Raw genomic sequence first — 25,869 nt, 5'->3', positions numbered from 1 at the left:
ATTTTTATCACGGATCGTTATTCTGTCCTTGTATGAACAATCATTTATTTTAATTCTGCATAAGCTTATAGAAAATGTAGGAGTGGGGAAGGCAGTATTCACTTTTTCCTTGTTTGTTCCTCTAAGAGAAGCTAACGTAGTTTAAGAGACAATTTAAATCCATCAGTATGCCCTTCTTTTCCCCTTATTTTTCTCTTCTTTCTCTTGGCCAGCTTGTAGGAGAATAATGCATGTAGGTGTCATTTTTTGCATCTTTAAATCTGAACTCTATGGATAATGCTACAATTCAATTTGCAACCTGGCTTGTATTGAGGACTAGCCTATCCTACCACAGCAATTTATTTATCATGTTTATTAAATCATTTATATACTTCGGACAGGACAGACATGGCTGCCAAGAAAGCTCAAACAGTGATTTTATTACCCAGAAGCATGAGAGCACAATCGGGAGTATGCCATTGTGTTGTCATCTTCGGGCATAATTGGAGAGAACAAGCAGAGCTTACAACTGGTCTAAATTGCAAAAAACTATTTTCACAAGAGATGATATTCTGCCCTTGTTATCACATAAAATTTTCTATCAACAGTCTTTATGATTCCATTTAAAATTTACTTTTAGCCATGGTATAAATGACCATATCAAGTTAGTTATTTGTCCTTGCTTTCCTACTTATCTATCCTTTTCATTGCCACCATTATCCATTTCTGCTCTCTTATCTTTGTACCTAATTTATCTGGTTTTTTTTCACACATCTCTCTGGCTTTCTTCCATCACAATTTTTTGTACGGAGGTCTTTTCCAGACCTGGCTCATGAATTTACTAATTTTTCATTCATGTCTTTTCTGAGGACTTATTTCTGCTTTGAGCTGTCTCAAAAGTTATTCTAAAAGGCAATTATTTTAATTATTCCTATATAAATAATTTACTTTCATCTGCCATTCACACTAGACTTCATTGATTATTGCACTGTGTTCCTGCCATTAGTCCTGTCGTTCTTGTTTTGTTACCTCTTTATTACACCATTTCTGGAGTTGGAAAGTGCTTTTGGACAGGAATGATGCCATTATTTCTTCTGAAAAATTGCAAACCAGTGAGCTTTCTGATCATTGGTATCTTCCTGATATTTGTATGCTTTGTCTTTTTTTTTTTCCTAACTCTTAAATAATACACTTAACTCTTAAGAAGAAAAATTGTTCATACTGGATAGGAATTCAACCATTTTTCAGGCAAGACGCTACTGACTTTAATAAAAATAAGTTTGTCTGAGCAGAGATTGCAAGACTAGTTGTAGGGTTTGTGAGACTGTTGGACTCTGGGTAGCAAATTCTGAAAACTCATCTGAAGAGTTTCAGAAAACTCCTCTGAAGAAGCAGCAAGGGAATTAACACAAGAACGAGTTACTGTGAAGGTAGGCAGAAATCTGAATTTCCTTCTCCGCAGTAGCAATTGGTGATGAGCGGTAAATGCAAAGTAGTTTAACTTCTTTCATGGGAAGACTGAAATGATCCCAGTGGCTGAGGTCACTGTATTGGAAAAAGAAGTTCTCTGTTTAGCTAGATGAAACCGTGTTTCACTGGGTTTACTATTTCACTTGGACTTCAGTGATTTTGTGGAGCAGCTAACATGCAGTAAAATTCAAACCCTGTTTTCACCACACAGTGGCATGTTTGTGTGTCTGTAGTAGGTTTGCGCATGAAAAAATAGAGACTTTACTTCACATAGTGACTTCACCAAAAAAAATTCCCAGAGGCCGAAAGCAGTGTCCCTTTACTGTGACTGTTCATGTTTTGTTCACAGCTGGGGATTGCGAAAAGCAGTGGCTGTCATTGCTAAAAACTGCAGACTCCTATCAGAACATGGCACCCCTTGTAAGAGTAGCAGCAGGACACAGTCAGGTTTCAGGTATGCTTGATGGGTAGATGCTGTTGATCCACAAGATGGCATGTTAAAACTGTACTTTATCTATAGCTTCAAAGGAGCAGGATCTAAACACTGTTGTGTTAGTGTGAACTGGAGCTAAAAGCTATGTCTTTTGGAAAAATTTTTTAAAAAAATAAAGGAAGAACTGCTTCAAATTGGATCTAGAGCCACTTGAAATGTGGTCTTTTTATTTTTGCAATTGCAAAATTTGAGTGTCGTGGGGAAGAAGTGAGGAAAAGCCCTTTTCTCTCTTACCACTAGAAGTAATTCTATTTCTTTTTTCTTGGCATTGTGTTGGGTTTGCATTCAAAATACGTCAGTAAGTGGATACTGGTTTGCTGTAATTCAGCCACTGGTGCTTCCCAGTTCCAAGAACTTATGAGGGGCTTCATAGAAACCAAATACTCATATTGATTAAGAGTTCTTGTGGTTTGGGGATTATTAATTTAAATTATTTTAATTTAAGCTATTCAAGATTTTAAATGTACTTGGAGGGAACTAAAGTTTATGGTTGTATTTTAAATCATGTGCATTTATAATTAGTATTTTTATTTGTATTACCTACAAGTTTGCACTGTATTAAAACTAAAAATTTTGGAGCCTTTTTAGCTCCCTTTTAGCTTTCATGAAGCTTGGAATTTACTTTTACGTCATTTTGGACAATAAAAGATAAATTAGTTCATTTTTTGGCTCACTTGCATTAAGCCATTTATTGTATTTGGATGACATACTGCACAGAGAATGTCAAAGTTCAGATATAATCCTCTTCATTTAAATGGAAGAAAATAATAATTTCTATAAATATTTAGTTTTGTATCATTTTTCACTCTTGTCGTCTTTTGTTGAATAAGCCATGATGTTTCACTCACCTAATCTCTGTGTTCTTTTTAAGGGTCTGTTACAGAATATACTGAAAAACATGGAAAGGCTGTTGCTGACTTTAGCAGGTGTCAGATCAGGCAGTCAACTATTAATCTTCCACTAACATTTTTGACAATACAAGGATCTCCAAAATATGAATAAAACCAAAACTACCATTAATAATATTGCCTTTAAGTATGTAAGAATTAATGTATTCTAAGAATTAATTCTCTATTCAGATTTTTCTCATCAACTCTGTGGTCCTTCCATTGAAAACCATTGAGTGTATTTGAGAAGTCTTTTTGAGGGTTTTTTTGAGGGGAGGAAGGCCTGGTTCAACTTTTTGCTATTATTCCACAAACTTCCGCCAAAACTCCTCCTCCACGTCAGAATAGAAAATCTGAATGTAAAGGACTGTTTATTTCCAGTCCCTGATAATTGCTCTTTTTTCAATTACCTGATGATTGAAATGTCTCACATTCAATTTTTTTCCAACGGTTGCTATGTCCCTTAAGGGTGTAGTTATCAGGAGGGAGCTAATTGGTAGAAGGAACATTCTTGTTTCAGCAAAAGGCATTACCTTTCCCAGCCATTCAACTTACATAAGCATTTCATACACATGCCAGAATTGTTTCTCATCTTTTGACTAATTGAGTGACCGCAAGGGATCAGATTTGTATTGGGTTATATTGGGTTACAGAGTTAGGAACTAGTTCACCTGAGTGAATTGAGAAAAACCTGTTTTTACTGCTGCTCATTTTCCATCATCTGCCATGTTTAATCCCAAGAGAACAATATGCAGCCTGTCACTGAGCTGTTAAAACCAGATTTGTTACCTGGCTCCCTGGTTTACAGAGCCCTACTAGAGCTTCTGCTCGTGGATTACTGAGGTTTTGCATGTCTGTGTAGTCAGGAGATGTAGTGAGCATAAGAAGATATTTGAGTGTGATTTTTATCATGTGATCTGTGTCTTCTTAAAACCTATTTGAGTCTATGGGTGGTCCTGTTCTGACCAAATCTTCTCCAGCACAAGTAGTTTTTATAAGAAATTTTTATATTACCTGGAATAATTGAGAAATATTTCTAAGAAGTATTTGTATTGCTGGATATGAGTGTAGCAGAGACTATGAAGTGTAATTTTTTTTAGGTGGGATCTTGGAATCTGCATGATTATATGATTATGTATTGTTTTCAATTTAGAGGAATTTCATACAAATTATAAAAAATGCAGTTTTTTCATACTTTTCTCTTGTAACTCTTTCACAACATAATTTGAGGTTTCTAAACCTACCTTGTACAGTTAGTCTCTAAATCCCCATTAAAAAAAAATGAGTATTTGTGGTCCAGGTGCTCTGGAAAGCACAGTCCCATTATCAGACAAAGTACAGATGGCTCTCTACTTTGTAAAGGTTCCTCTGTACGTTGTTCCTCCGTACATAAGCAGACTTTTTTCCATATTGGCCTGATATAATCTAAGAGCATTTTTTTTCAGTAGAGATCTATAGCAGCTCCTAATGGTATTTTTCTTAAGACTGTTTGCTTACTGTAATATTTCTATCATTGGTGTTTCCAGCAGTACTTTTCAGTCTTGGATCCTGTCCTGTCTTTTGAGAAGTCACCAAGGATGCCCGTAGGATAAAACTAGATATCTGAGTGCACCCTGTGGGCACACAAAATCTCTGGGATTTAATACTGTGTCTTCATCAGGTGGCCTCCTACATCAACAGGCATTTCCAGATAGTGTGTAGGCTTTTCATGAAGAAATGGTCAAGGTGATGGTGAATGACAAAGCATGGTGTGATCATGGTCACCATTGAGACGACTCTTCAAGAAAGGCATAGCTGTAGCCAGAATATCTTTCTGTTGTTGTTAAACAAGCTTCTCTGGTGGTTAACATATTCATGTCAGTCAAAGCTGAAGCTCCATAATTTTTTTTGGTGTGGTAGCAGTGGAAGCCCATCTGGTAGGCAGGTGAAGGAACGGGATGTTAACAGCAAGAGAAAGTGCATGCATCATTTTTTGAGATGGCTTTTATAGAAACATTAATTGCATGGTTTAAAAAAGTTGTATTTGGACAGAGTGTAACACTTAGAATGGGAGATAACTAATATTGTGGCTAGAACACCCAAAGGCAGTGTTGCCTATCTGGGCCAACTAGATAAGCTTTATGAGTTTATATGTGGGGACAGAGGAATAACTAGATACTATATGCTTTATGATGTTTCTGATCTATTACCTCTTTTAACTCTGGGCATCATTCTGTGTTGAAGAATACCTGTAAAGTGTGTTTTACAAAGTAGGGATTACAAATTAAGCCCCCTCCAGTATTAAACCCGTATGCAAACAGAAGATGTTGCTGATCTCTTTAAAATGTGGCTATAGTGATACCCGGTTTTCCCAGTTCAGGAACTGTCAGTGTCGGACATTCCAAATTGGTATTATTGCTAACATAAAACCTCCCCTTTGAGAATGAATTAAAAAGTTTGAAAATAAAATGAACTTCCATATATGAAGGGCAGGAAATATGCATAGTTTGATAGATTTTTTTTTTAATAAAGTAAGTAGAAGTCTTTTGTTTGAATTTCTCCTGCTGTTGTTTTTAACTATAGAAATAGCAAAATGGTTAATTCCAGCCTTCCCAGTACTTCCTAAGGAACTTCTCTGTAGTCTCAGTAAATTTGCTAGCAGATCTTAATATATTAATCAAAGAATAAATGTGATCAATCTCCAGTTACATTTTTTTTCTTTCTCAAATGCATCGATCATTGAAAATTATTATGATAAAGGAAAGAGCTTAGGCTTTTCCAAATGTCTTCCTCCTTCGGTTGCTCATCTGTTTCCTTGATGTGCTTTGCATAATATTATGACTACATAGAGCAAATCAGTTATGCCAATACAAGGGGAAATCGGGTCTGTAGAAATTATTCATGTATTTCTTTCATAAGGAACATCAACTTTTCTTCTCTTTTACATTTGTATATTTACACTGATAATAAACAGATTAGCTTGTTGTGCCAAGAAGTGTTGGGATTTGTGACACTGTGACATAAAACCTGTCAAAAAGCAAATGTCTGTTCTAACCAAGACATTGTAAACAATTCTGTACTTTTAAAAACGTTCATTATTAATCTCTGTGGTTTACCTAAGCAGAGGATAGAACCTATTGCCATAATATGGCAGATTAAATCCCATCCATTTAACCTCTCTGTGCCTGATAAAGAAGGTGATATTTGTCTTTCTTTTTTTACTGTCATCTGTAAAATAGTTATACTGATTTGCAGGTTAGCCAGTGTTGACTTTTCTTGCAGTTAGCAACCTTACCTAGTTTGTAAATGCAAATAGTCATTACAGTTGCTAGAAGTGTTTTAAATTTTACCCATCAGTAAAGAGGAAAAAAAGTAAAATACATATTAAAATCAGCTTTTAAAAAAAGATCTTAGGTGGAAAAAATAATGTGCTAAGTTTAAATATGAAATTTTTATTCAGCTTCTCTGTGCATAACCGTTATCACAGTCTGATCATTTATTGTTATGTAATCACAGAGTATTTTAATGTTATTTGATCTAGATAACAGTAGTAACACCTATCCATTATAAATCCCAAAATGTGTGTAGAGAATATATCTGTATATAACAACTTCTATATCACTATAGATTTTTAACTTGAATTTTAAAAGGCATTCAGTGGTTACGACCTGTGTGGAAGCAATAACACTTCAGTGAGGTGATTTAAAGGTATTATGTAAATAGTGTTCAGAAACTACCTCCTGGAATAGTTCAGAAACTGCATACCTGGAATTCTTTACACACCATAAGCCAAGTGTGATGCAGTAAAGGATCAGTTATAATCTTCCTTATCTTGAACTTTTGCTCTGATGTTATAGTAAATCATGATTTTGGTAAAGCTGACCAAGTCTCATTGCTAAGTGTCATGCCTTTCTTTTTTTCTGTTTCAGCTGAGACAATCCCAGTCGTACTGCACAGACACAGAATGCCTTCAGGAATGTGAGTAACTATTGAGATCGGGTGCATGGAAGTAGAATAAACAGTAGTAATTAAAATACAGCCTGACTGATCTTCAAAATGCAGCTGTTGAGTTAATGTTATAGGAACATACTACATTAAATCAAATACTACAATACTAAAATTGTTATGTTGGGGAAGTAATTTCTGAGAATCTGCGATGCAGATGGACATTTGTACATTGGAAGCATTGTATGGAATTGGCAATGGTGAGAAGACTGGAGGTATCAATATACCAGCATGACCATTGATTGGGCCTCAAGCATTACTGAATCTTACCATTAGCCTCCGAACAGGATCATTTCAATTTTTCCCTAAGGAGAAAATTTGGAGGCAGCTTTATTTGTCTGCCTTACAGTCATAGCAGCCTAACCAGTGAAGACTGGACGTTCAGCACAGAGCCCCACACGCGCACATGTTCACAGCTGAGGCTGAGTGACTTACTGTCAGTACTGTGAACCCTCTACTCCACTGTGAGGGAGAGGAGATCCCGCACCAGCTCTGACTGTTAAGTTGACATACACTGTGACTGCATTTCTGTTGACTTGGCGGCTGCGTAGTTAATGAAGCAGAGGACTAGTGTGTACGCTTCCTTGAAATTTGCTGTGAAATACATCAAAAAACCTCTCCCAAATGGTGAGCATTACAAGGACAGTCAAACGTTACAAGCATCTGCAGGGAAGCATAGCTGTGCAGAGGTTATGCAGTAATGTAAGCTTGCCCTGAGGCGCTCTGTTTACACTTTTCATGGTCTAGAGGGAACATCGCCAAATGCTTATAAATAAAAATGAAGTGGATCTGTTTTTCCTATATTGCTTTACCAATTGAGCATATGAACTCATTCAATTAGCTGGCATCAGGACTACCATAATGCTTGAAGGGAGCAGGGAGCACGTGAGCAGTGTTCCTGGAAGCAAGAGCTGCTGGTGTCTGTGTCTTCTACAGGTCTAGGAGCAGTGCAGTCAAGGTTTCCAGGATCTTGGGGAGACAGAATGCCTTTGTTCACTGTCTGGTTTGAGCCCAGAGGGCAACTGAGCACCACCCAGCCGTTCATTGACCCCTTCACCCCCAGTGGTGGGAAGGAGAAAAATCAGTCAAAAGGCTCTGGAATAAACATAAGGACAGAGAGGGGTCACTCACCCATTATGGTCACAGGCAAGACAGGCTTGTTAGGGGAAGAAAAAGGACATCACTTTAATTCAAAACACTAACAACAACACCATTTAACAGACAGAATGGGACAGTGAGAAGCATTACCATATCTTAAAAACACCTCCCTCCACCTCTTCTTTCTTTCGGGCTCAGTTTTGTTCCTGATATCTCACTCTCCTCCCCCCAGTGGTGCGCAGGCAGGTGATGGGGGATGCAGTAAGTCCTGCCACTTCTCCCTCCAAGGGGAGGAAGCACTCTTCTGCATTCTTCCCCCTGCTCCACGTGTCATCCCTCTCACAGGAGACAGTCCTCCACAAACTCTCTCTGCCGTGACTCCTCCCCACGGGATGCATTCTTCTTGAGATGCTCCGGCGTGGGTCACCTCCACGTGTTTCAGTCCTCCCAGTGCCCAACTACAACCGCGGGGGCTGCTTCTTCCCACAGAGCCCCAGCGGTCCCCAACAGGCCGCAGGCAAATCTCTGCTCCTCGGGTGACCTCCATGGGCGGCAGGGGGGTGGCCCTGCTGTCTCACCACGGGATACAGGGCGGGTGTCTCTGCTCCGGTGCACCTCTGCCCCCTTCTTCCTCCTTCTTTCCACTGAGCTCAGTGTTCGCATAGGTGTCCTTCTCATAACTCCTCCTCACAAGTTTCCCCCCCGCCCCCATTCCCCTTCTTAAATACATTATCACAGAGGTGCAGCCACCATCGATAATTGGCCTGGCCTTGACCAGAGGCAGGTCTGAGTTGGAGCCAGGGGAGCTTTTGAGAAGCTTCTCACAGGGCCCACCACTGTAGCCCCCTCCCCTGCTACCAAAAACCCTGCCACACAAACCCAGCACATTTACTCTCATGTTCCTCCCTCTTCACTCCCCAGTAAAACCTGTTTAGAGATGGGCATCCAGCTTGGACTTGCGCTGTGCCCTCCCAGTGTGAAACAGTCCCAGATTCATTGCCATGTTGGGCTGAAGGGGAAAAGATAACCCCCAATAACCCCTGAAAAAAAACCAGTGCGGTGTACATGTGCCATAAAAGTGCTGCTGGCTTTACTCTTTTTTTTGTGGCCTTACCAAGTTGTGATGTGTGTCTGGGATTTCCAGCACCACTCTCCCAAATGCACCTGTCCTAGGGCAGACTTTTTAGTCTCCCACACCTTAGACTTCTATGTCTTTTTTTTTTTTTTTTTTAAATCACAGGCATGTAGGAGAGGGAAAGAGTCAGATGACAGAGACAGAATATTTTCTGTATTAGAAGTAGGCACAGACAGGCTGTGCAGCTTTCTGAGCTTTCGTCCACAGTCAAAACCAAGAGATGGTAGGTCATTCTCACTCAAGCCTTGGGAGTCTTGGCTCATCAATATTTATGAAGCTCTTAGGCTAAAGACTGTATAAATGAGTAAGTTCTGTTATGTGTGGGCACAAAGCTTGTGGGACAGCTTTCATGCTAACCAAGCTATAGTACAGTGGGGATGTGAATGGTTTGTGGCAAATAGCTTTCCATCCTGAAAGAGATCCTTGTAATAACTGTCTGTGCAGATGCAAGCAATTTGGCAGTAATTGTTCCAAACCAGTGGTTTGTTTCAAAAACCAAAGCAAAAATTATAGAGTAAATCCTCTCTGACATTATTATATTGCCTTAAATTTAGTTCCAGCAAAGGTATTTTTCTGCTGATGCAATGACACTGACTGCCTATTTGTCAGATTATTTTGTGATGCTTCTGTGATTCTGTGCTTGGGCCAGCATGAGCTCTGTAAGACTCCCAGGAGTGAAAGGCAAAACCAAACAGATTGAGCCTGGAGAAGCTTCTAGAGATGTTTTTAGAGACAGATTAAAACAATTCTGGGCCAGTCTTCTGTCCATTGCTTCATCCTGTTCTGATGAGCTGTACTGTGATGAGCTAATTTTTGAGGTGGGTCTCCTCTTCCCTAGGTCCCACAGCTCCATCTCCTCTTACTTGCTGACTTTGATTCCTCGTTTCAGGACCTTGATATGAAGAAGTTTGTTTCACTCCCACCCATTTGCTCATTCCCAGGATTTGGTCTTCCTTCTGTAAGCGCAGCTGGGAATGTTGTCATACACAAATTCTTAAGTTGCAAGGTTGTGGAATAACTGATGAGATGTATGTGGTTTTGTTTTGGGAAGTGTCAGGGCTGTGGTTCAGCCAGTGTCACAGCAGCGTCATGTGTTATGCTGTTGCTACCAGCTGGAAGTTCTCAGAAACACCCTGCGTTGATTCTTCCTGAGCACAGATCAAAGCAGCAGCACCAAGGCTCCCCCATTTGCATTTTTGTGTTATTAGCTCTAAATTCTTATTTATGCTTGTTGGCACCACTATACTGTAGTGACTACCCTGCAGAGAGTTTCCTGCCAGCGTCAGGACCAGTGCTTTTGGATTTGTACTGCTACATACAGGAAGATATGAGCACCACTTAAGAGATATTTGGGCACTCTACTTTATGGCTGTTCCTCTGCTGATTCTGTCAGAATATCTGCTATGACGGTAAAGCATTTATCAGAGTCTGATGACTGTTCTCTCCATTTCAGTGGGTGCCTTGGAGAAAAAAGGCTGTGAGTTTTGAATGTGCAGCACATTTAATATTCTGTTGGGATTGTTTATGCTCAGCAAATCTTACAGTTTCCCTTGAAATGAGGAGTAAGAGTGGTAATTCTTTTCTGAATTCTGTCTAATGCAAGTGGAGCAGAGAAGATTTCTCTGAAGTGTGTGGCGGTTGCAACATCAGCGGTTCATCCAGCCCAGGGAGGATCCCAGCTGGTACTGAGCTGCTCTGATGGCTCATGGCCCTTCACAGTCAGCCTTCCATGTCAAAGGAAATGAGGGGCTACTGCCTGAGTTTTTTTATTGTGTTCTAGCAATTCCCAGATGTTGTGACCTGGGTTTACCACATTCATATTTTCAACACTATTCTCAGTGCTCTTCCAGCTTCTAATATGGTCAGAGATGACTGTCTCAAATGTTGTCTACTCTACTTCCAAATTTTTATGTCTTTTAAAATGAATGCATATCTGTGATTCATCTTGAGTTGTACTCATCTAGGGGAGTCACAGCAGCCTAACCTAATGGCATGAAATGTCTGCCAACTCTTCCCTCCCTTTTCTGGTTAATTCCCTTCTCCCTTCCTCCGCTCAAGTCCTTTTTGGCTTTGTTCAGTTTCCTTATCCCTGCCTTTGAGAGTGTCAGCTTGCAGGGATTATCTGCTGAAGGTCCCACAGGCTCTTTGTCTTCCCTGATGATTCATCTGTAAGATACCTCTCTTCATAGGGTTTCCTGCCTTTCTTTCACAGAACAGGCAAGGCTAAAAACACCGTGAAAAGAAGGTGGCACAAGTCAGAGAGCATGCTTTTGCCCTTTCACACACAGTTGTTAAACAGTAAAAAGCTGAATATCCAAAAGGAGATATTTCTACTATGAGAGGGCAGACAAAAAGCACCACATGGAATATACTTTTACAGCAAAAGAAATGCAATCTTTCCTCCTTTTTTTTTAAGTACAACCTCACTTGGAATGAAAAATAGCACTTTTAAGAGAACTAAATTCACGTAAGGAGTATTTATCAAGGGCATTTTTGATTTTAATATTGTATTCTTGAGATTTCAGTTGAACAATCAGGAGGTGGTTGACGTTTAATCTTTAGAAATTTTTTTACCAAAGTCGTCATTTTAGTAGCTTTGACTGCCTTCTAGTAGAACATTAAATGAGGTGGCAGACATCTGTCACAGAAGACTTTTTTTTCTCTTCCCATTTCTCTCTGAGAGGAGACTAGTTTATGTGGCCTAGTCTCTGTTTCTGTAGGAAAAAGCAAACCAAAGAACTGTATCTTGTAAATGGAGCAACAGATAGGATTCACCATAGTCATTAGCTCCCATGGGAACTCAGATCAGTTCCTCATAAAGTTTTCTCCTGCACAGAGACAATTCAGCCATGGTGTAAAAAAATCCCAGGTGACCGCAGGGGCAGAACTGCAGAGCTGCTCACAGGCTTCATTCAGAAAGTGCGTGGATATATAGGTATGCTGAGCCCAGGGAACCAGGTACTCTGAAAATGAAGACCTTAGGATGAATTTGGTGTGTGGAAAGACAGGTTAGAGATTGTAAAGACTCAGTGGCGTGGTAATATGTACTGTTACATTCTGTACTAGTTGGTGTCTCCCAGGCACTGGAGATTAATAACCAGATCCATCCATCAAAGAGGGTGGTGGCAGGGACATTCATCTGTGAGGTCAGAACAGGACAATCTTCTATCCATCTGGAAATATTAGAAAATATGATGCACAGGTGCTCTTGTAGGCTTTATTCTTCAAGGAATCATAAAATCACTTCTAAATTACCTGCAAAAATATCAATTATAGGTAAAAACACTGTGGCTGTGAACTCTTAAAAATAAGTTTTTTTCTTCTGCCCATTGGCATAAATTCCATCCTGCTTGGTTTCAGCTTCACTCAACTGTTCTTTATCCGTAAGTTGGTCTTATTTGATTATTTTGTGATCTTGGTGATGGAGGTCTTTGTAGCAAAAGATTGTTGTCTTCTACATATTATTGCTCCCAGTAGCTGAAAGAGCTTCTTGTCTGTTCTCTTGATTTGTGATGCAAAGCTTTGAAAAGTGTGATTCACCCCAGCTATGTGAGATTTTGCTTATCCTCGTCTCCTTATGTTAAGAGATTAAAGTAACAGATTCTGAAATATCTCACACCCTTATTAAAACACATGGTCATTTGTGAGAGATGTGGGTTTAACGGTTCTTGAATAGTGTAAACAGTGTTGTGGCTGTTTTAGTATCATCTGGCATGCTTTGAGTAGGTAGTACAGGGCCAAGCTGTGTTAGATTAGCTGTTGTCTTTCTTAACTTAGTTTAGAACATGTTTCAGCACGTTTGGTTCCATCTAAACCGTATTACAATGGAGGCTGGAAGAAACTGTCTTGCACGAACGCCTGTGGTTTCCCTCTGTGGTCCCTTCCTTGATCTGTAGCATGAGCTGACCTAGCAGCATTTACTTACCCCAGCTCTTGTTTAACCACAGACCCTGAGTGTACTGTGGTTCAGCCAATATCCCAGAAGGCAGCCTGACTAGTCCCTGTTTCTCTGCATTGTATGGGGAATCCAGCCTAGCAGGTGATCTGAATTTTCAATGTTCTACTGAGCATACATGCCAAAGCAGGTACCTAAGGCTGTTTTATGTGCTGTTGAAGGTAATCTCAGGGTGGCTATTAATGTTGTCTGGAAGCCTCAAAATAAAGTAGTTGTTCTTTTCATGCTGAATTATATGCTAGTTTACTGGATTGCATATATAAAGGTCATCCAAGATTTAAAATATTGATATATCATGTTGATAACAGTAATATTTTCCTGCAACACAACTGCAGTCTAAACTCTTACCTGCACAATTCCATATGCTTTCTGAATCTAGAGTTTAATGAATTAGAGGCTGTAGCATTCTCATTTATTTTCTTTGCACTATGCCTTCTCCTCATATATTCACTCAAATCTCCGAAAGAATTGTCACTTGTAATTGTATATACTTCTAAGCATAAAATTCCTCTACATAGCAACCTCTCAAGTTGTTAAATGTCTATAATTTGGACATTTAAAAGGCAAGAGCTTTATGGCAGTTTCATTCACTCATAGAAGTTAATGGTGGTGTTTGTGCTGTGAGAAGCACGAACTTCTATAATACATGTTTTTTTCTTTGACATTTTTGAGTGCGTGTGATGTTGGTAAAGGACATCAGTCTAACAGCTCCAACTCATGAAGTCTTACTCACAGAACAGCAGTATGTGAATGGTATAGCTGTAAGCTTCCTCACAGTGCCCCTCTGCTGTGTCTTAGCTGTGTTATGAACAAACTATTTTCATAGATGAGCCTCTGTTAAAAATGCTACCCAGTATGACAGCGATGAGGGTGGTTCTTTGGTATCAGCATTAACCTTCAAGGAAATTACTCCAGCAGCTCACTGGGTATAAGTTATCTAGCAACTGTTAAATATGAACAACTTCCAACTGATACTGAATCCAGACGACTCTGTAATGGTATGATCCAAATGAGTTGAGACAACTGAAAAATCTTGACAGATACAAGTGTCTCTGTGGAATTTCCCCAGATGTTAAAGTTTTCAGCTTGAGTAATAAAATAGAATAGCTCTTCTCTTTCTGAAGGTTATTCATTATAGCTTTGTATTAATTGCTCTGTATTAATTGATCATCTAGATCATTAATGAAGATGTTAGGTCTTTAGATACTATTGTAAATGGAGCCATGGAAATACCATAGATAATTAACTATACATTGGTTTACACTTCAGCTGACAACATTAGTTACAGTTTGGTCTTTTGAAATTATGTTTCAGAGGAGAAGCTGATGTTTTCAAATGTGCAGGTATTTGCAAGAGTTTCTTGATCCAAAAAGACTAACAAGCCACCTCCAGTCTGAGGGGATTTTCTCAGTTTTATTTCCATGCTTTGATGTCTCAGCCATTCTGAATGGAAATTAGGTGTAAAATTTTTATACTGTGTTTCTGGGCTTCACTTTTTCATATATCTCCGCAGCATTTTTTCCACTTCTGACAGATAACATTTTCCTTCATGCTATCAGAAATACCACATAACCTGGATGATCAGTCATGGAGATCCGGCATATTGACACTGACACTTGTTTGAACAAACTCTCAATAAATAACTTATAGTAGCCAACAAAATTATAACCGTTAGTTTGCTCCCTTCTTGCTAGAATTAGCATGTTCTCTGTTTGGGGGCCTCTGTTTGGAGTCTAAACTTTCATCTCTTTAGTCTTATTCTTTTATTTGTTTGAGGCAAAAAACCAAACACCAACATACAGATGGGAGTTTTCACACATAAATATATTTTCCATCAAGTTTGATTTCTTAAACACAAAGTATGTGTTTATCATTTCCAGTTCATTATGAGTTAATGGGAACTTAGAAATATTCATGACAATTCTGAGAATTCCAGTGAAATCTTGTGAAATAGATTCCCTTTTCAAAGGGATAAGAAATATGATAAAAAACACTAACCACTAACTAAAACTAACACTAACCAAGAATTATTTGTCTCAAAGCCAAAAAAAAGGAATAATCAGAAAACTCAATTGAAAAATATTTCAGGTTTTTTCTGAGACTTATGCTGCATTTTTGTTTTCATTTTGGGGAAAGAACTCTGTTGTCACTCTGTTATAACTTGAGTTTTCCTTGTCTGTAGTGCCAGGACCAAATTCCTCCAGTGACAATGGCATCAGTTTTGCCATGATAATGATGGCCTGGGTGGTGATTGCACTTGTCTTGTTCTTACTGAGACCTAGTAATCTGAGAGGATCCAACACAGCTGGAAAGCCAACCAGCCCTCATAATGTAAGTGCATCTTCAAGTGCCCTGCAGAGAGACTCTACAATAGCTTAAATGTATTTTGTTTTAATATAGACTATTCTACAGTCATTTTTTTTCTTCATTTTTTCCCCTATATTTTATTGGAATGTCATTAATAATGCAAATAAGCAAAACCAAAGTGAAAGTAGAATCACAAAGGCCAAGTGTGAGGCCTGCCATGCGATGGAGCAGGGTGACTAAGTGTGGGGTCATAATGTCCTCTGAACACTGGCTGTCCCTGGCTGGAACTGCCTCCTGCCTTCTTAGGTACAAGGGGAAAATCACAGCTCTAAGATAAGTCAGTAAACAAAATTACAGCGTGAAACTGGGAAGGTGATCTTTGTCCTAGATGTGAGATCTTGGAAAAATCCCTATCGATGCAGGAAACGGTATTGTTCTTTGATGCTAATTTACTCTGAATATTGAAAGAGATATTGAAAGATCCTAAAAGAAAGCACAATGTAACTCTTCTGAGTTCTTTTATTGCTAAATACAATGAAGCACTGTTTCTAATCCAGTACATGTTTTTTTTCTTTATTTTCCTCCTTCCTCCCCGCTAGGGACAAGAACCACCAGCCCCACCAGTGGACTAGAGTGTTCAGTATTGGAAAAGTTCAGCAGCTAAAACCTTGCACGACCAAACGAACGAAGTGACCAGATTACTCCTAAACCACATTCAATACCGTTTTCTCTTCTCATTTTCATAGAGCAGAATTATCCTTTAGCAGTTATCTTCATGAACTGCTTTTAGTGACTTCAATTTTAAGTTAATTTTTGCATTGTATGTTATTACAATTCCTCGTAGATTGTAATTTGAATAATGGTAAGGCGTTGCAGGGGTTTTTTGGTTGTTACTGTTACTGTGGACATTCCACTCAGTCTCTTTCTGTTACAATGATCTTAATTTCTTTGCAGTGATTTCTGATATGCATTGAAAGAAAAAGAAAATCCCTGTGCATCTATAATAATGGAAGGTTACTGACCTTTCTTCACATTAATCCATATTTTTTCTCCAGGATGCTTTTGAGAGTTGTATTATGGTTGCAACTATTAGCTTAGTTATGTGGTGAAAAATTGAAATTATTTTATATTTGCCCTGGGCTCAGAGCAGCTTTTAGTCTGGTCTTTGGACCACTAACATAGTTTTCAGGGTTGTTGGCAAAAGCACGGATTGTCCACTAGAATTATACTATGTGTGTGTGTTTATGCGCAAAGAAGTGAATGTGATAATTGCCACTGTCAAAGCTTTGACATATATATTGGGAACTTTACACAAAAGATTATACCACCAAAAAAGAAATTAATTTAATCTTGTTCATTAGTGATATATATTATTCAATATGTTGTCAAAAAAATGTATTCCAAAAATGGATTTGTTTACCTATAGACTTTACGAAAAGAGAAATTTAGTGAGAAGAACTTGGTAAAATTTTCTGTCCTGGTACAGTCTTTTAATAATCGTTATCTTAACAAGTTTTTAGCCATGATGTAATATATACTGGACAGGATGAAATCATACCATGAGGTTACCAAGGTTACCAACTTTTGGTATAAAACATATACTGGATATTCAGGGTTTTTTCACCTGTATGTTATCAGCAGTTCTTTACATTTCATCCTTATCTACTGATTGTAATTGTAGAATAACAAACTTGCAGGTTACTACATATGGCATGTCTTTTCCCTCTAATATTTGTGTGTATGTGTGGTGTGTTTATGTGTGCGTATGTGTGGCTGTGCACATACCTGTGCACATCTCCCATTGTAGCAAATGGGAATGACTTTTTTATGTACATTAATTTAAGAACATTTTAAAGATGTACAGAAAAGTGACACTGTATATTTTTCTTGATCAATTTGAAAAATTGATGAGAATAATGTAAAGAACATTTTTATGTTACCAACATGAAGCTTCTTTCCATAAAGGTCAGTAGAACAGACATATGGGAATTCAAAGCCTTACTCTACAAACCTTTATTTCATGAGGACTTTAGTTACAGGGCTGAAAGGAGTAACTCTTAAGATGCCTAAAGGTTTGTATTAATGGGCTCTAACAAAAATCTCACATCAGATCCGGTGGTTGACAGACGCAGGGTTTTCCTCCTCAGGGTAAATGGCGGGCTGGCTAAGCCTCCTTGTAAAGGTACAGCATAGACCTGAAGAAAGGCTTCTGTAATTTGACGCAATTGCCCTTTGAATTTCTGTGGAATAGTGTGCTCCCAAGCATAGGAGCATGTGTAAAAAATAAAAAAATAATGAAGATGATTGGGCCAGGTGCTCTCAGTGATATCAGTGCAGCGCAGTGGAGCTGCAGCAGAGAAACTGAGAGAATTTGTCCTATTATGTCTAATGGTGTACAGGCCACAAACACTGTGTAAAGATGTCACTGGGACAAGCAATCTGACTGTGCTTGCTTTTTGCCTTCCATGTACATTTATGTTTGGGATACTGTTTTGAGCAGAACAGGTAATACAGCACCATTTTGTTGAACCAACAAGGAAAAATATATAATCTCCTACACTTACCTTTTCTCCAAGGATTTTTGGCCAGAATTCTTCACTGTCAGATGCATAAAACAGGCTTCCAATTGATGAAAAAGCCAACTGCAACAGGCTTCATTTCAGACAGGGTGCCCCTCCTCATTCTATTGTAAATTGGTGAGATTTACAGCAGATGCTCCTCACTTGTGAGGATCAGTCTCGATTTAATTAAATGTCTGTGTATTTATAATACTCATCATGTGCACCCAGCATTAACAGTCTTGGCAAATGAACTTTTTGTTCAGAGTAATGTGTTTTACATTTAAATGAACTGTCTTTGCTTGAAATTCCTTGAAGTAATTGTCCCAGTAATTTTATACATGTATGCTTTCCTCATGTAAATTGCTATTTTAAATTTTCTATGTAAAAGAAAAAACATTGGAAATATTTTATTGTAAAATGTTTTACTAAAGAGCCAGGCTACTATCCCATGTCAAAATGTATGCCTTTTAAATTCAGATACTCTCTCCAAGATATAACCTTCAGACCACCACTCTTAATGAAAATAAAAGTAACTAATTGTAGGACTGTATTTTGCCACTCTTATTCATGTTAAATAGTGCCTTACTCATCAAGTAGTTGCACTGAAGTTTGTGGGACTACTCTGAGATAATGTACTAGTAGCAGCTTTAGTAAGGGTGGCAGAAATCTGGCCTTTAGTGATGTAGTTTGCGATGAAATAATTGTATCATGGTTACAGATGTTTATGGTAAATTTTGAGAAGTGTGGAAGAGATTAGTGGTATGTGAAGCTTCAGAATGTGCTTAATTCTGTAATGAGGGTTTTAAGCTCGGTTAGTAAGAGATGCAAGTTGCAGCAACTTGTGAAATATGGAGGGAAGTTTACAATTATACCTTAGCTTAGAACTTTGTTAAAACAATAGTATTTTTAGAGTCTGCTTAACACAATTATTATATTCTGAAATGAGAAATCATATGTATTCATGTATTGTCTGCAGATCACTTAGCCTTGTAATGTTCATGATTGAAAAAGGAAGAGTGATGATGTGATGTACCTAATGTAAATCGGTGGTTTAAAATGTCTGAATTATGCCAAACAAAAAATCATCTGTGCCATTTGCGGTTTCCTAGTAATCTTTTACTGAGTACTTGGATTGGGATAAAGGGCTTGTACTATGCACTTTTTATTGACTTAACAAAATAAATAGCAATCATTAGTATTCTTTTGTCTTTGTCTCTTAGTCTTTGTCTAAGATGTAGGACTGCACCAACCTATCAATTTCTAAGGTAATTTGAAATCATCTTAAAATAAGTATCCGTAAAAATAGTGTCATCTGTGTAACTTTAAAAATGTAAATTCTAACTTTCCTAATGGACACTTGCCTTCTGTATATATCTCAAGCAAGTCAGAACAAATTATAAGCTGTTTCCAAGGTTTAAGACACTTTGATGACCAACATGGACATCTCTGCCTTTTGCTCTTCAAAGTAGTTATGCCACCTAGGAAGTCAGAAATAATACAGTAAGAAAAATAATGACAGAGGCCAAATATACCAATTATGTTACTTCATTTTAGATCAACTCCTACTATTTTGGGATTTGCAGTCCCAAAGACTGTAGTCCCAGTTCATGACAGTGTTGGACCCAGAGCCGCTCTGAGGAAGGAAGGCACTCCGATGGATCTGAGGCAGCCTGTAGAAGTAGTAGAGACCTGCTGCTTCCTCACTGTTCCCATGGAGTGCAGCACTCTTCTTCCTCCAGCAGCAGAACACAAAATGCTCAGCTCTGCCTCAGCAGCCGCTCAGATCCCATGTCAGGGATTCCTGTATTAATCCAAGGAAAAAAAGGTAAAATGCCAGGGGAGCATAAGGGTTTAAAATAATATAAAGCTATCCAGAGATAGTGGTAATAAATACCAGAGAATCAGAAACAAAATCTGAATTTATTTTTAGTAATGATAATAAAAAATTAATAATTTAATAACAAGTGCTTTTAGGCATTTGAGTCAATTTAGAAATGTATTATCTTAATCAGAGATCATTAATCAAGATTTACCCTTTTACTTGAACTTGAGGTTATAAATAACCCCTAAAACTAAAGCTAAACTTTACTTTTAAGTACACTTGTTAAAATGTTTGCCAAGGATGCACATGCCTATTATGAAAAGTGATGCAGAAAATTTAAATTAATTCTGTTGAATGGATCTGCATGAGGCCTAGCTGTTCAAGACCGCCAGGTAAGTGGAAAAGATTACTTTGCCCCAAAGCCTAAAAAAAAATTGTATGCTATCTAGGATGTTTGGGAGAAATACATCAAATCATTGCAGCAGAATATTCCATGAACATTAAGTGGGTTCCTTGGGAAAATGGACAATTTACATTCTTTTCTCCTTCTACCCCTACTTGTTCAGTACCAGCCAACAACCTACAGTGCAGTTCACTGCAAAGATGCGGGGCCCTGGGGTGGGGGAGAAGGCAGACTGATGAACCACATCCTCATTTGTAAAACAGCACAACTCTGCTGGCTTCCAGGGAGTTACACTCATCGACATCAGCTGAAGATTTGTCTCTTTTCATACAAGGAGAATAACTGAACCTATGTTACTTGATGTCATATCAAAATTATTGCCAACTCCCATAGCAGGCACTTTGTAGTTAAATATAATAACTAGAAGAATCTGGCTTCTGCATTACCTTTTTAACATCCGCAGATAGAAGTGTGGGTCAAAGAGGGTGTCTGAAACAAATGCATTTCAATACATGACAATAAATACTAATTCACCATATATATACAGCTTTTTAAAGGTTTCACTCTTCTTGCTTATATGGAAAGTGATATTATAAAATATTTTATACAATTTAAACTGGAAATACAGCACTAATTTTTAATCAAAGATCACAAGTAGCAAGCTTTAAAAAAAAAAGTCTTCGCATTTATGGGTTATGTTATTACATCCTCCAAGCTATAGATGAAACAGATGAGTAATTTCTGTGACTATGTAGTTTTCAGACTTATACCTGTTTTAAAATTCTTGAAGATTATTAATTTATTCTGGTGCAAAAAATACCCTTAAAATGTAAGACAAGATATTAGAGCTGAGAGAATATGTTTCCTAAGCAGACCAACAAAAAAACCCCACCATTGTACAACATTCTGAAGGTCACAGCCATTGCTTTGACATAAAAAGTAAATCTTAGAAAAGGTGTAGGAGCTCAGTTTAGAGCAGAACTTGTAGATGAACTGATAAATGATAAACTGAATATGATTAGCAAGAAAATGATCCACAGAAGCCCCCACAGGACTGGACACTACACTAAGCATTGCATGTAACACATCAAAATCTGCTTTGTAGTTGTAGTGATGTGAATAAAAATATGGTTCCTTCAGCTCTCCTATTGATTTCATGCAGCCTTGTTTTCCATCCTCAGTTTCATGTAAATGAAATAGAAAATCCAAATAATCATTTTCCTACTTCATCAAATATTAGCTTGTAATTTGAATCACAAGTGCATCTTGTCTCTGACACCCCTTCCAGCTATATGCTTCTGTTGGGCTTCAGTATATACAGGGAAGAGATTAAGCCAAATTTGCTTTCAGCTATACTGTAACAATAGATCAGATCTTCACCTAATTTTATGTGAACAACTGTTAAGGCAATGGGACAACTCAGCTGAGTAAAACCCTTCAATGAAGTCATGCTACAAGACAATTTCTCCTCAGTGGGGCTGTGATGAAAAGCAGTGCCTTATCCGGCTGTTCATAATTCCATTGCATTAGTTTTAGCATTTAAAGCTTCCTTACTGTTTTACTGAAATGGCTGTTATGCCTGAAATGACCCTCCTGTTAGGAGATTTAGTATGCTCCGTGTTCAGAAAAGCAATGCTGCTGCCCACAGCACTGCTTCTGAAGGAACAGCTTTCATGTCTGGTGTAACGTGTGTGGTTTCCAGAACATTAGAAGAGGGAAAAAAAAAAAAAAAAAAAGTGCTATTTACTAAACAATAGATAAGGCTGTCAAATGTAATCATGCCTGGGAGGAAGTGTGAATAATTTCTGTGTATACTGAGAGATTTAAATAATCTAATTAGACCAAGGTCATACACTGGAAAACAAAACATTGTGCAGGAACTAAAAGAATAGGGTTTGAGAGGACATTCTTATCAGAGTTTTCAGGGTGGCCTTCCTCTGATTTTTAAACATTTGTTTTAATCCTGCACGGCTTTTGGTTTTTATCTATATTGCAATATTGTCCATGAGTCCAGCTGAATTATTGTCCAGATGTTCTGGGCCCTGTACAAACAGGCACGTTGACCCTGACCAGAAATTCACTGTATTTTGGGACAAATTTTACCAATAATTTCAGTTTGGGATGCTGGTTGTCACTTACAAAAATATTGTATTAGATTAATCATAAGCTGTTTGGGCAAACTGTCAGACCAAACAGCAAAGTCGAAGTTCTGGTGAGCTGGAGAGGTGGAGGTGAGGAGAGGGCGTAAGTAGGGACGTCCCAGGTGGAAAATGTCTCTCGTAACAACTTGTAACGTTGGCTCTGTGCAGTTAACTGTTATGGTTGGCTCAGAGCACACGTACGAGCTCAGGCACTCAGCTGCCTGTGTTCAAAACTGGCATAGGCCTTGCTTTATGCAGCTGTTGGAGCGTTTTCCAGAGGAACACACATGCCCAGTCCCACACGTCCCTGTGTAATCTCTTTAGCTGCATCTCATTCCTTCCTCTTAGCATTGTAAAATACAAAGCATGGATTCAAACACTGATCCAACTGGTCCGCAGGCAAGTCTTCTGGGCACTTTTGTGCCTCAGCCTGGGACTGTTGCCGAGTAGCTCAGATTTCCCTGTTACATGTGGGGTTGCCTCCTGGTTGTGCTGTGTCAAAAGTTAAAGAAATGCTTGACAGATGATGATGGTTGTTGAATCTGTGTCAGATGTCAGTGTCACAAACTGATTACACAAACACTGCTGCCTTTAGTTAATGATCAGCTAAATCTGGTGGGGGATTAGTCTGACATTAAACACTCCCTAGATATGATACAAAACATCTTTCATATCAAGGGTTCCTTCCTGACTTTTCCTCTTACGTCCAACATCAGGGTGCTATGTGAATCATGTACTCACTTGCTCTTTCTTTTCTTCCCTCCCCTTCCCCTCATCCCCCAAATCCTTCATAAATCATGATTTCTCCCTTGCATAATGGAACAGCTTGTACATGACAGGTGACAAGTGCCCCCTCCACCCACCTTTGGCATTCAGATCACCCTTCGCTCAGTGGTTTCTGCAAAAGGCAGAGATGTGGCCTCAAGCCCACTCCCCTGTTACCACACAGAGAGGAGAACGTAGGATCCAGTCTCACGCTGGTACACTCTCTAGCCACTAAATTAAAAAGATATTACCATTTTCCTCGGCCAAGCTTTTTGAATGAAGCAGTCTTAAATCTTTGGACTGCATGCCGCTTGATCCCGCTGGTGTTAGCTTTTGCCTGAGCACACATTAAAGGTCAGGTCTATGAGAGCATATAGCAAAGGGGTTGCTCATTTTCAGGATCAGATCACATTTAGATATGAGACAGGTAACTCCTCAGGCTGGATAAGACTGAGGCAGAAGATGTACCTTTAGGTACCTGAGGAAATGTATTGTTGAAACTTGAGTATCTTTTGATTTTATATACCTTTTGGAGTCCATCCCCTAAGACTAGGTTATTGACTAGATTATAAACCTTGTCCTACATGTATCTGTAGCCTAAAATTTACAAATATCTCTAAACATGCCTATTCTCCTCAAGCAGGTGTGTAGAAATTATGATAATCACCTTTGTTGGACATGGATGCTTTCATGAATTACAGTTCAGGCCATTTAATATCAAGGTCTGAAAAGATGATCTAGCAGGATGCCTAAGCCAGCAGTGCTCTCAGAAGTATAGATTACTTAAAGTTAAATTATTATGCAAATGACAGTCTTTAAAATGTAAAATCCTGGATGAATGGAACAGTGACTCATCAGTCCTACCAGCAGCTCTCTCAGTTTTCATTCTAAAATAACACATATAGGAATTTACCTGAAAAAAATGAACGCTGAGATGAACGCTATAGGAGGACTTCTGACCCAGTCTGCAACACATGAAACTTAGTTTGGAGAGTGGCAATTCTTCACTGATGCTGTTGTTTAACTGAATGAGTGCCCTGCTAAGATAACTTTCAGCAACCCATTAGGGGGGTATTTTAGTTAAAATCTTGCATAATATACATATTAAGCTTATAAATTATAAACCCAAACTGGGCTACTATGAACATCTTTTTGACATCCATAGGATTTGCATTTTTTTTTTCACTAGAAAATATCTTTTAGAAAAAATTCCCAGAGATGGACCCTCTCTGATTCATTTTAGTGGTTACTTATCTTCACTATTAGAAAACAACTGTCTTGAATCTGAATTTGTCAAGTTTCAATTTTTATACATTATAGTTTGTTAATTTGAAGGAAGAATTATCAGTTTTCTGTTCACGCAAGAAATCAGCATTGCAAAACTTCATTTTACACACCTGATTTTTAGGCATTGTCTCCCAGAAACATATTCATAGCCCCAAGTTAGATACTCAAACTCCCCACACAGTGAGAAGGAAAGGCTGTCTCGGAGTGAGGTCTAGGCTAGCCAATATGATGGAAGAGGGATGCATCCAATCAACTGGCAATGTTAAAGAAAAACATACACCTGAAATCCCATTCCTCATGTTATTTAAGTTACTGACACTTCACTGCAAAAGGATTCACAGCCTACACTAAGCCTTCAGAAAAATGGAGTGGAACTCACACTTCTATTTAAAAAGTGGCCAGCAGTGGCCCAGCCTCATCTGCTTTGTAGCATCTCAGGGCTGTGTCTGCCAAGCAGCGTGCTTCAGGAGGTTTAATGAAACGCCCTGAAGCCTTACATAAGCTTTATTGCCTCTGCGCAGTGTTGTAAAAAATTCTACGTACTGGTAAACAATGGGTCTGCCTGAGCAGAAAAACAAAGAAAACCCCGCCCAGTAATTCATAATTTATTGTGTAATGAGAGGGGAGACCCAAGCTCTCTGTCCTTTTCATTGCCATGACTCTGAGCCCTGCATTTTTCCGCTGCCAGCAGTGCCCTCACCACCAGAGTGTAGGCTACAGGGAAACAAAAGCAACCCTCGTCATCCTTTCTGGGAAAGTTGTGCAGTTCTGCAAGAGATAATTCAAGATCCACGTCCCAGGTAGGGGGTGTGACAGTGTAGTCTATCAATGAAAGCCCTTTGCTAAGAGGAAAGAGACTGAGATCCATTGCCTGCTGTGAGGACTGTTCAGACATTTGAAATATCTCTCAAGTCACAGATTATAACCCAGACCTTTCTCGACCCAGGAAACAGCCATGATTACCAGACCCAAAAAATATTCCCTTTCAAGCTCCTTGGCAAACGAGCATAGTTGCAGGTGGAGAATTAGATCCCCCCATTTCTTTATAACCCACTAGATGCACTCTCCCCAGATACATATGCCTGAATCTCTCCAGCCGAGGAAGGCTCTGAAGCTCCTGCCCTCATTCTTAGCAAAAGCAGTAAGTAGGAGGTATTAGCTGAGACTAATGAACTAACTACCCATACATACAGCAATAAGCAGAGGGAACTCCTTCTCACAAATGTAGCCTTGCACACAGCAGCCGCCACTTCCTTTTAGAAAATCCACTCCTCATTTGTCAGGCAGACACTGAGCACACTTACCATGCCAACACCCTTGGGGGACCATGTGAAGGATCTGAAGTGGATTTGGTCTTGCCAAGATAGCAACAGGCATGTACAGAGGGACCAGATGGGGTTCTTAGTATGCATTTAGAGCTATTCTGAGACCTCAGGAGACAGACGGGGGTTTTGAAGATGATAGTATAGGTAAGACTGACTTGGTAGTGAGAGCTCACTGAGCTTCTATTTTCTCTCCCTAGGCTTCCCTGGAAAAAAGGATGTGTTCAAAATTGAGACATCTGTGCAAATTAGCAATGAGA

At 38.8% G+C, this 25,869-nt stretch overlaps 1 protein-coding gene across 3 annotated transcripts in view; it reads left to right on the top strand.

The window, feature by feature from the left end:
* Positions 1–19,067, top strand: part of SMIM14 (small integral membrane protein 14) — a 43,642-nt gene extending 24,575 nt beyond the window's left edge. For all 3 annotated transcript variants that reach the window (XM_074822367.1, XM_074822368.1, XM_074822369.1), the window contains exons 3-5: positions 6,738–6,786; positions 15,184–15,332; positions 15,908–19,067. In XM_074822367.1, coding sequence (XP_074678468.1) covers positions 6,738–6,786; positions 15,184–15,332; positions 15,908–15,940 — 231 coding nt within the window. In that variant the 3' untranslated portion in view covers positions 15,941–19,067. The remainder of the gene's footprint in view (positions 1–6,737; positions 6,787–15,183; positions 15,333–15,907) is intronic.
* The last annotated feature ends 6,802 nt before the right edge of the window (positions 19,068–25,869 follow it).

This window comes from Strix aluco, chromosome 4 (genome assembly GCF_031877795.1).
Source record: "Strix aluco isolate bStrAlu1 chromosome 4, bStrAlu1.hap1, whole genome shotgun sequence".
NCBI lineage: Eukaryota > Metazoa > Chordata > Aves > Strigiformes > Strigidae > Strix > Strix aluco.
The sequence above is the reverse complement of the archived record's forward strand: the minus strand, read 5'-3'. Positions and strand labels throughout refer to the sequence as shown.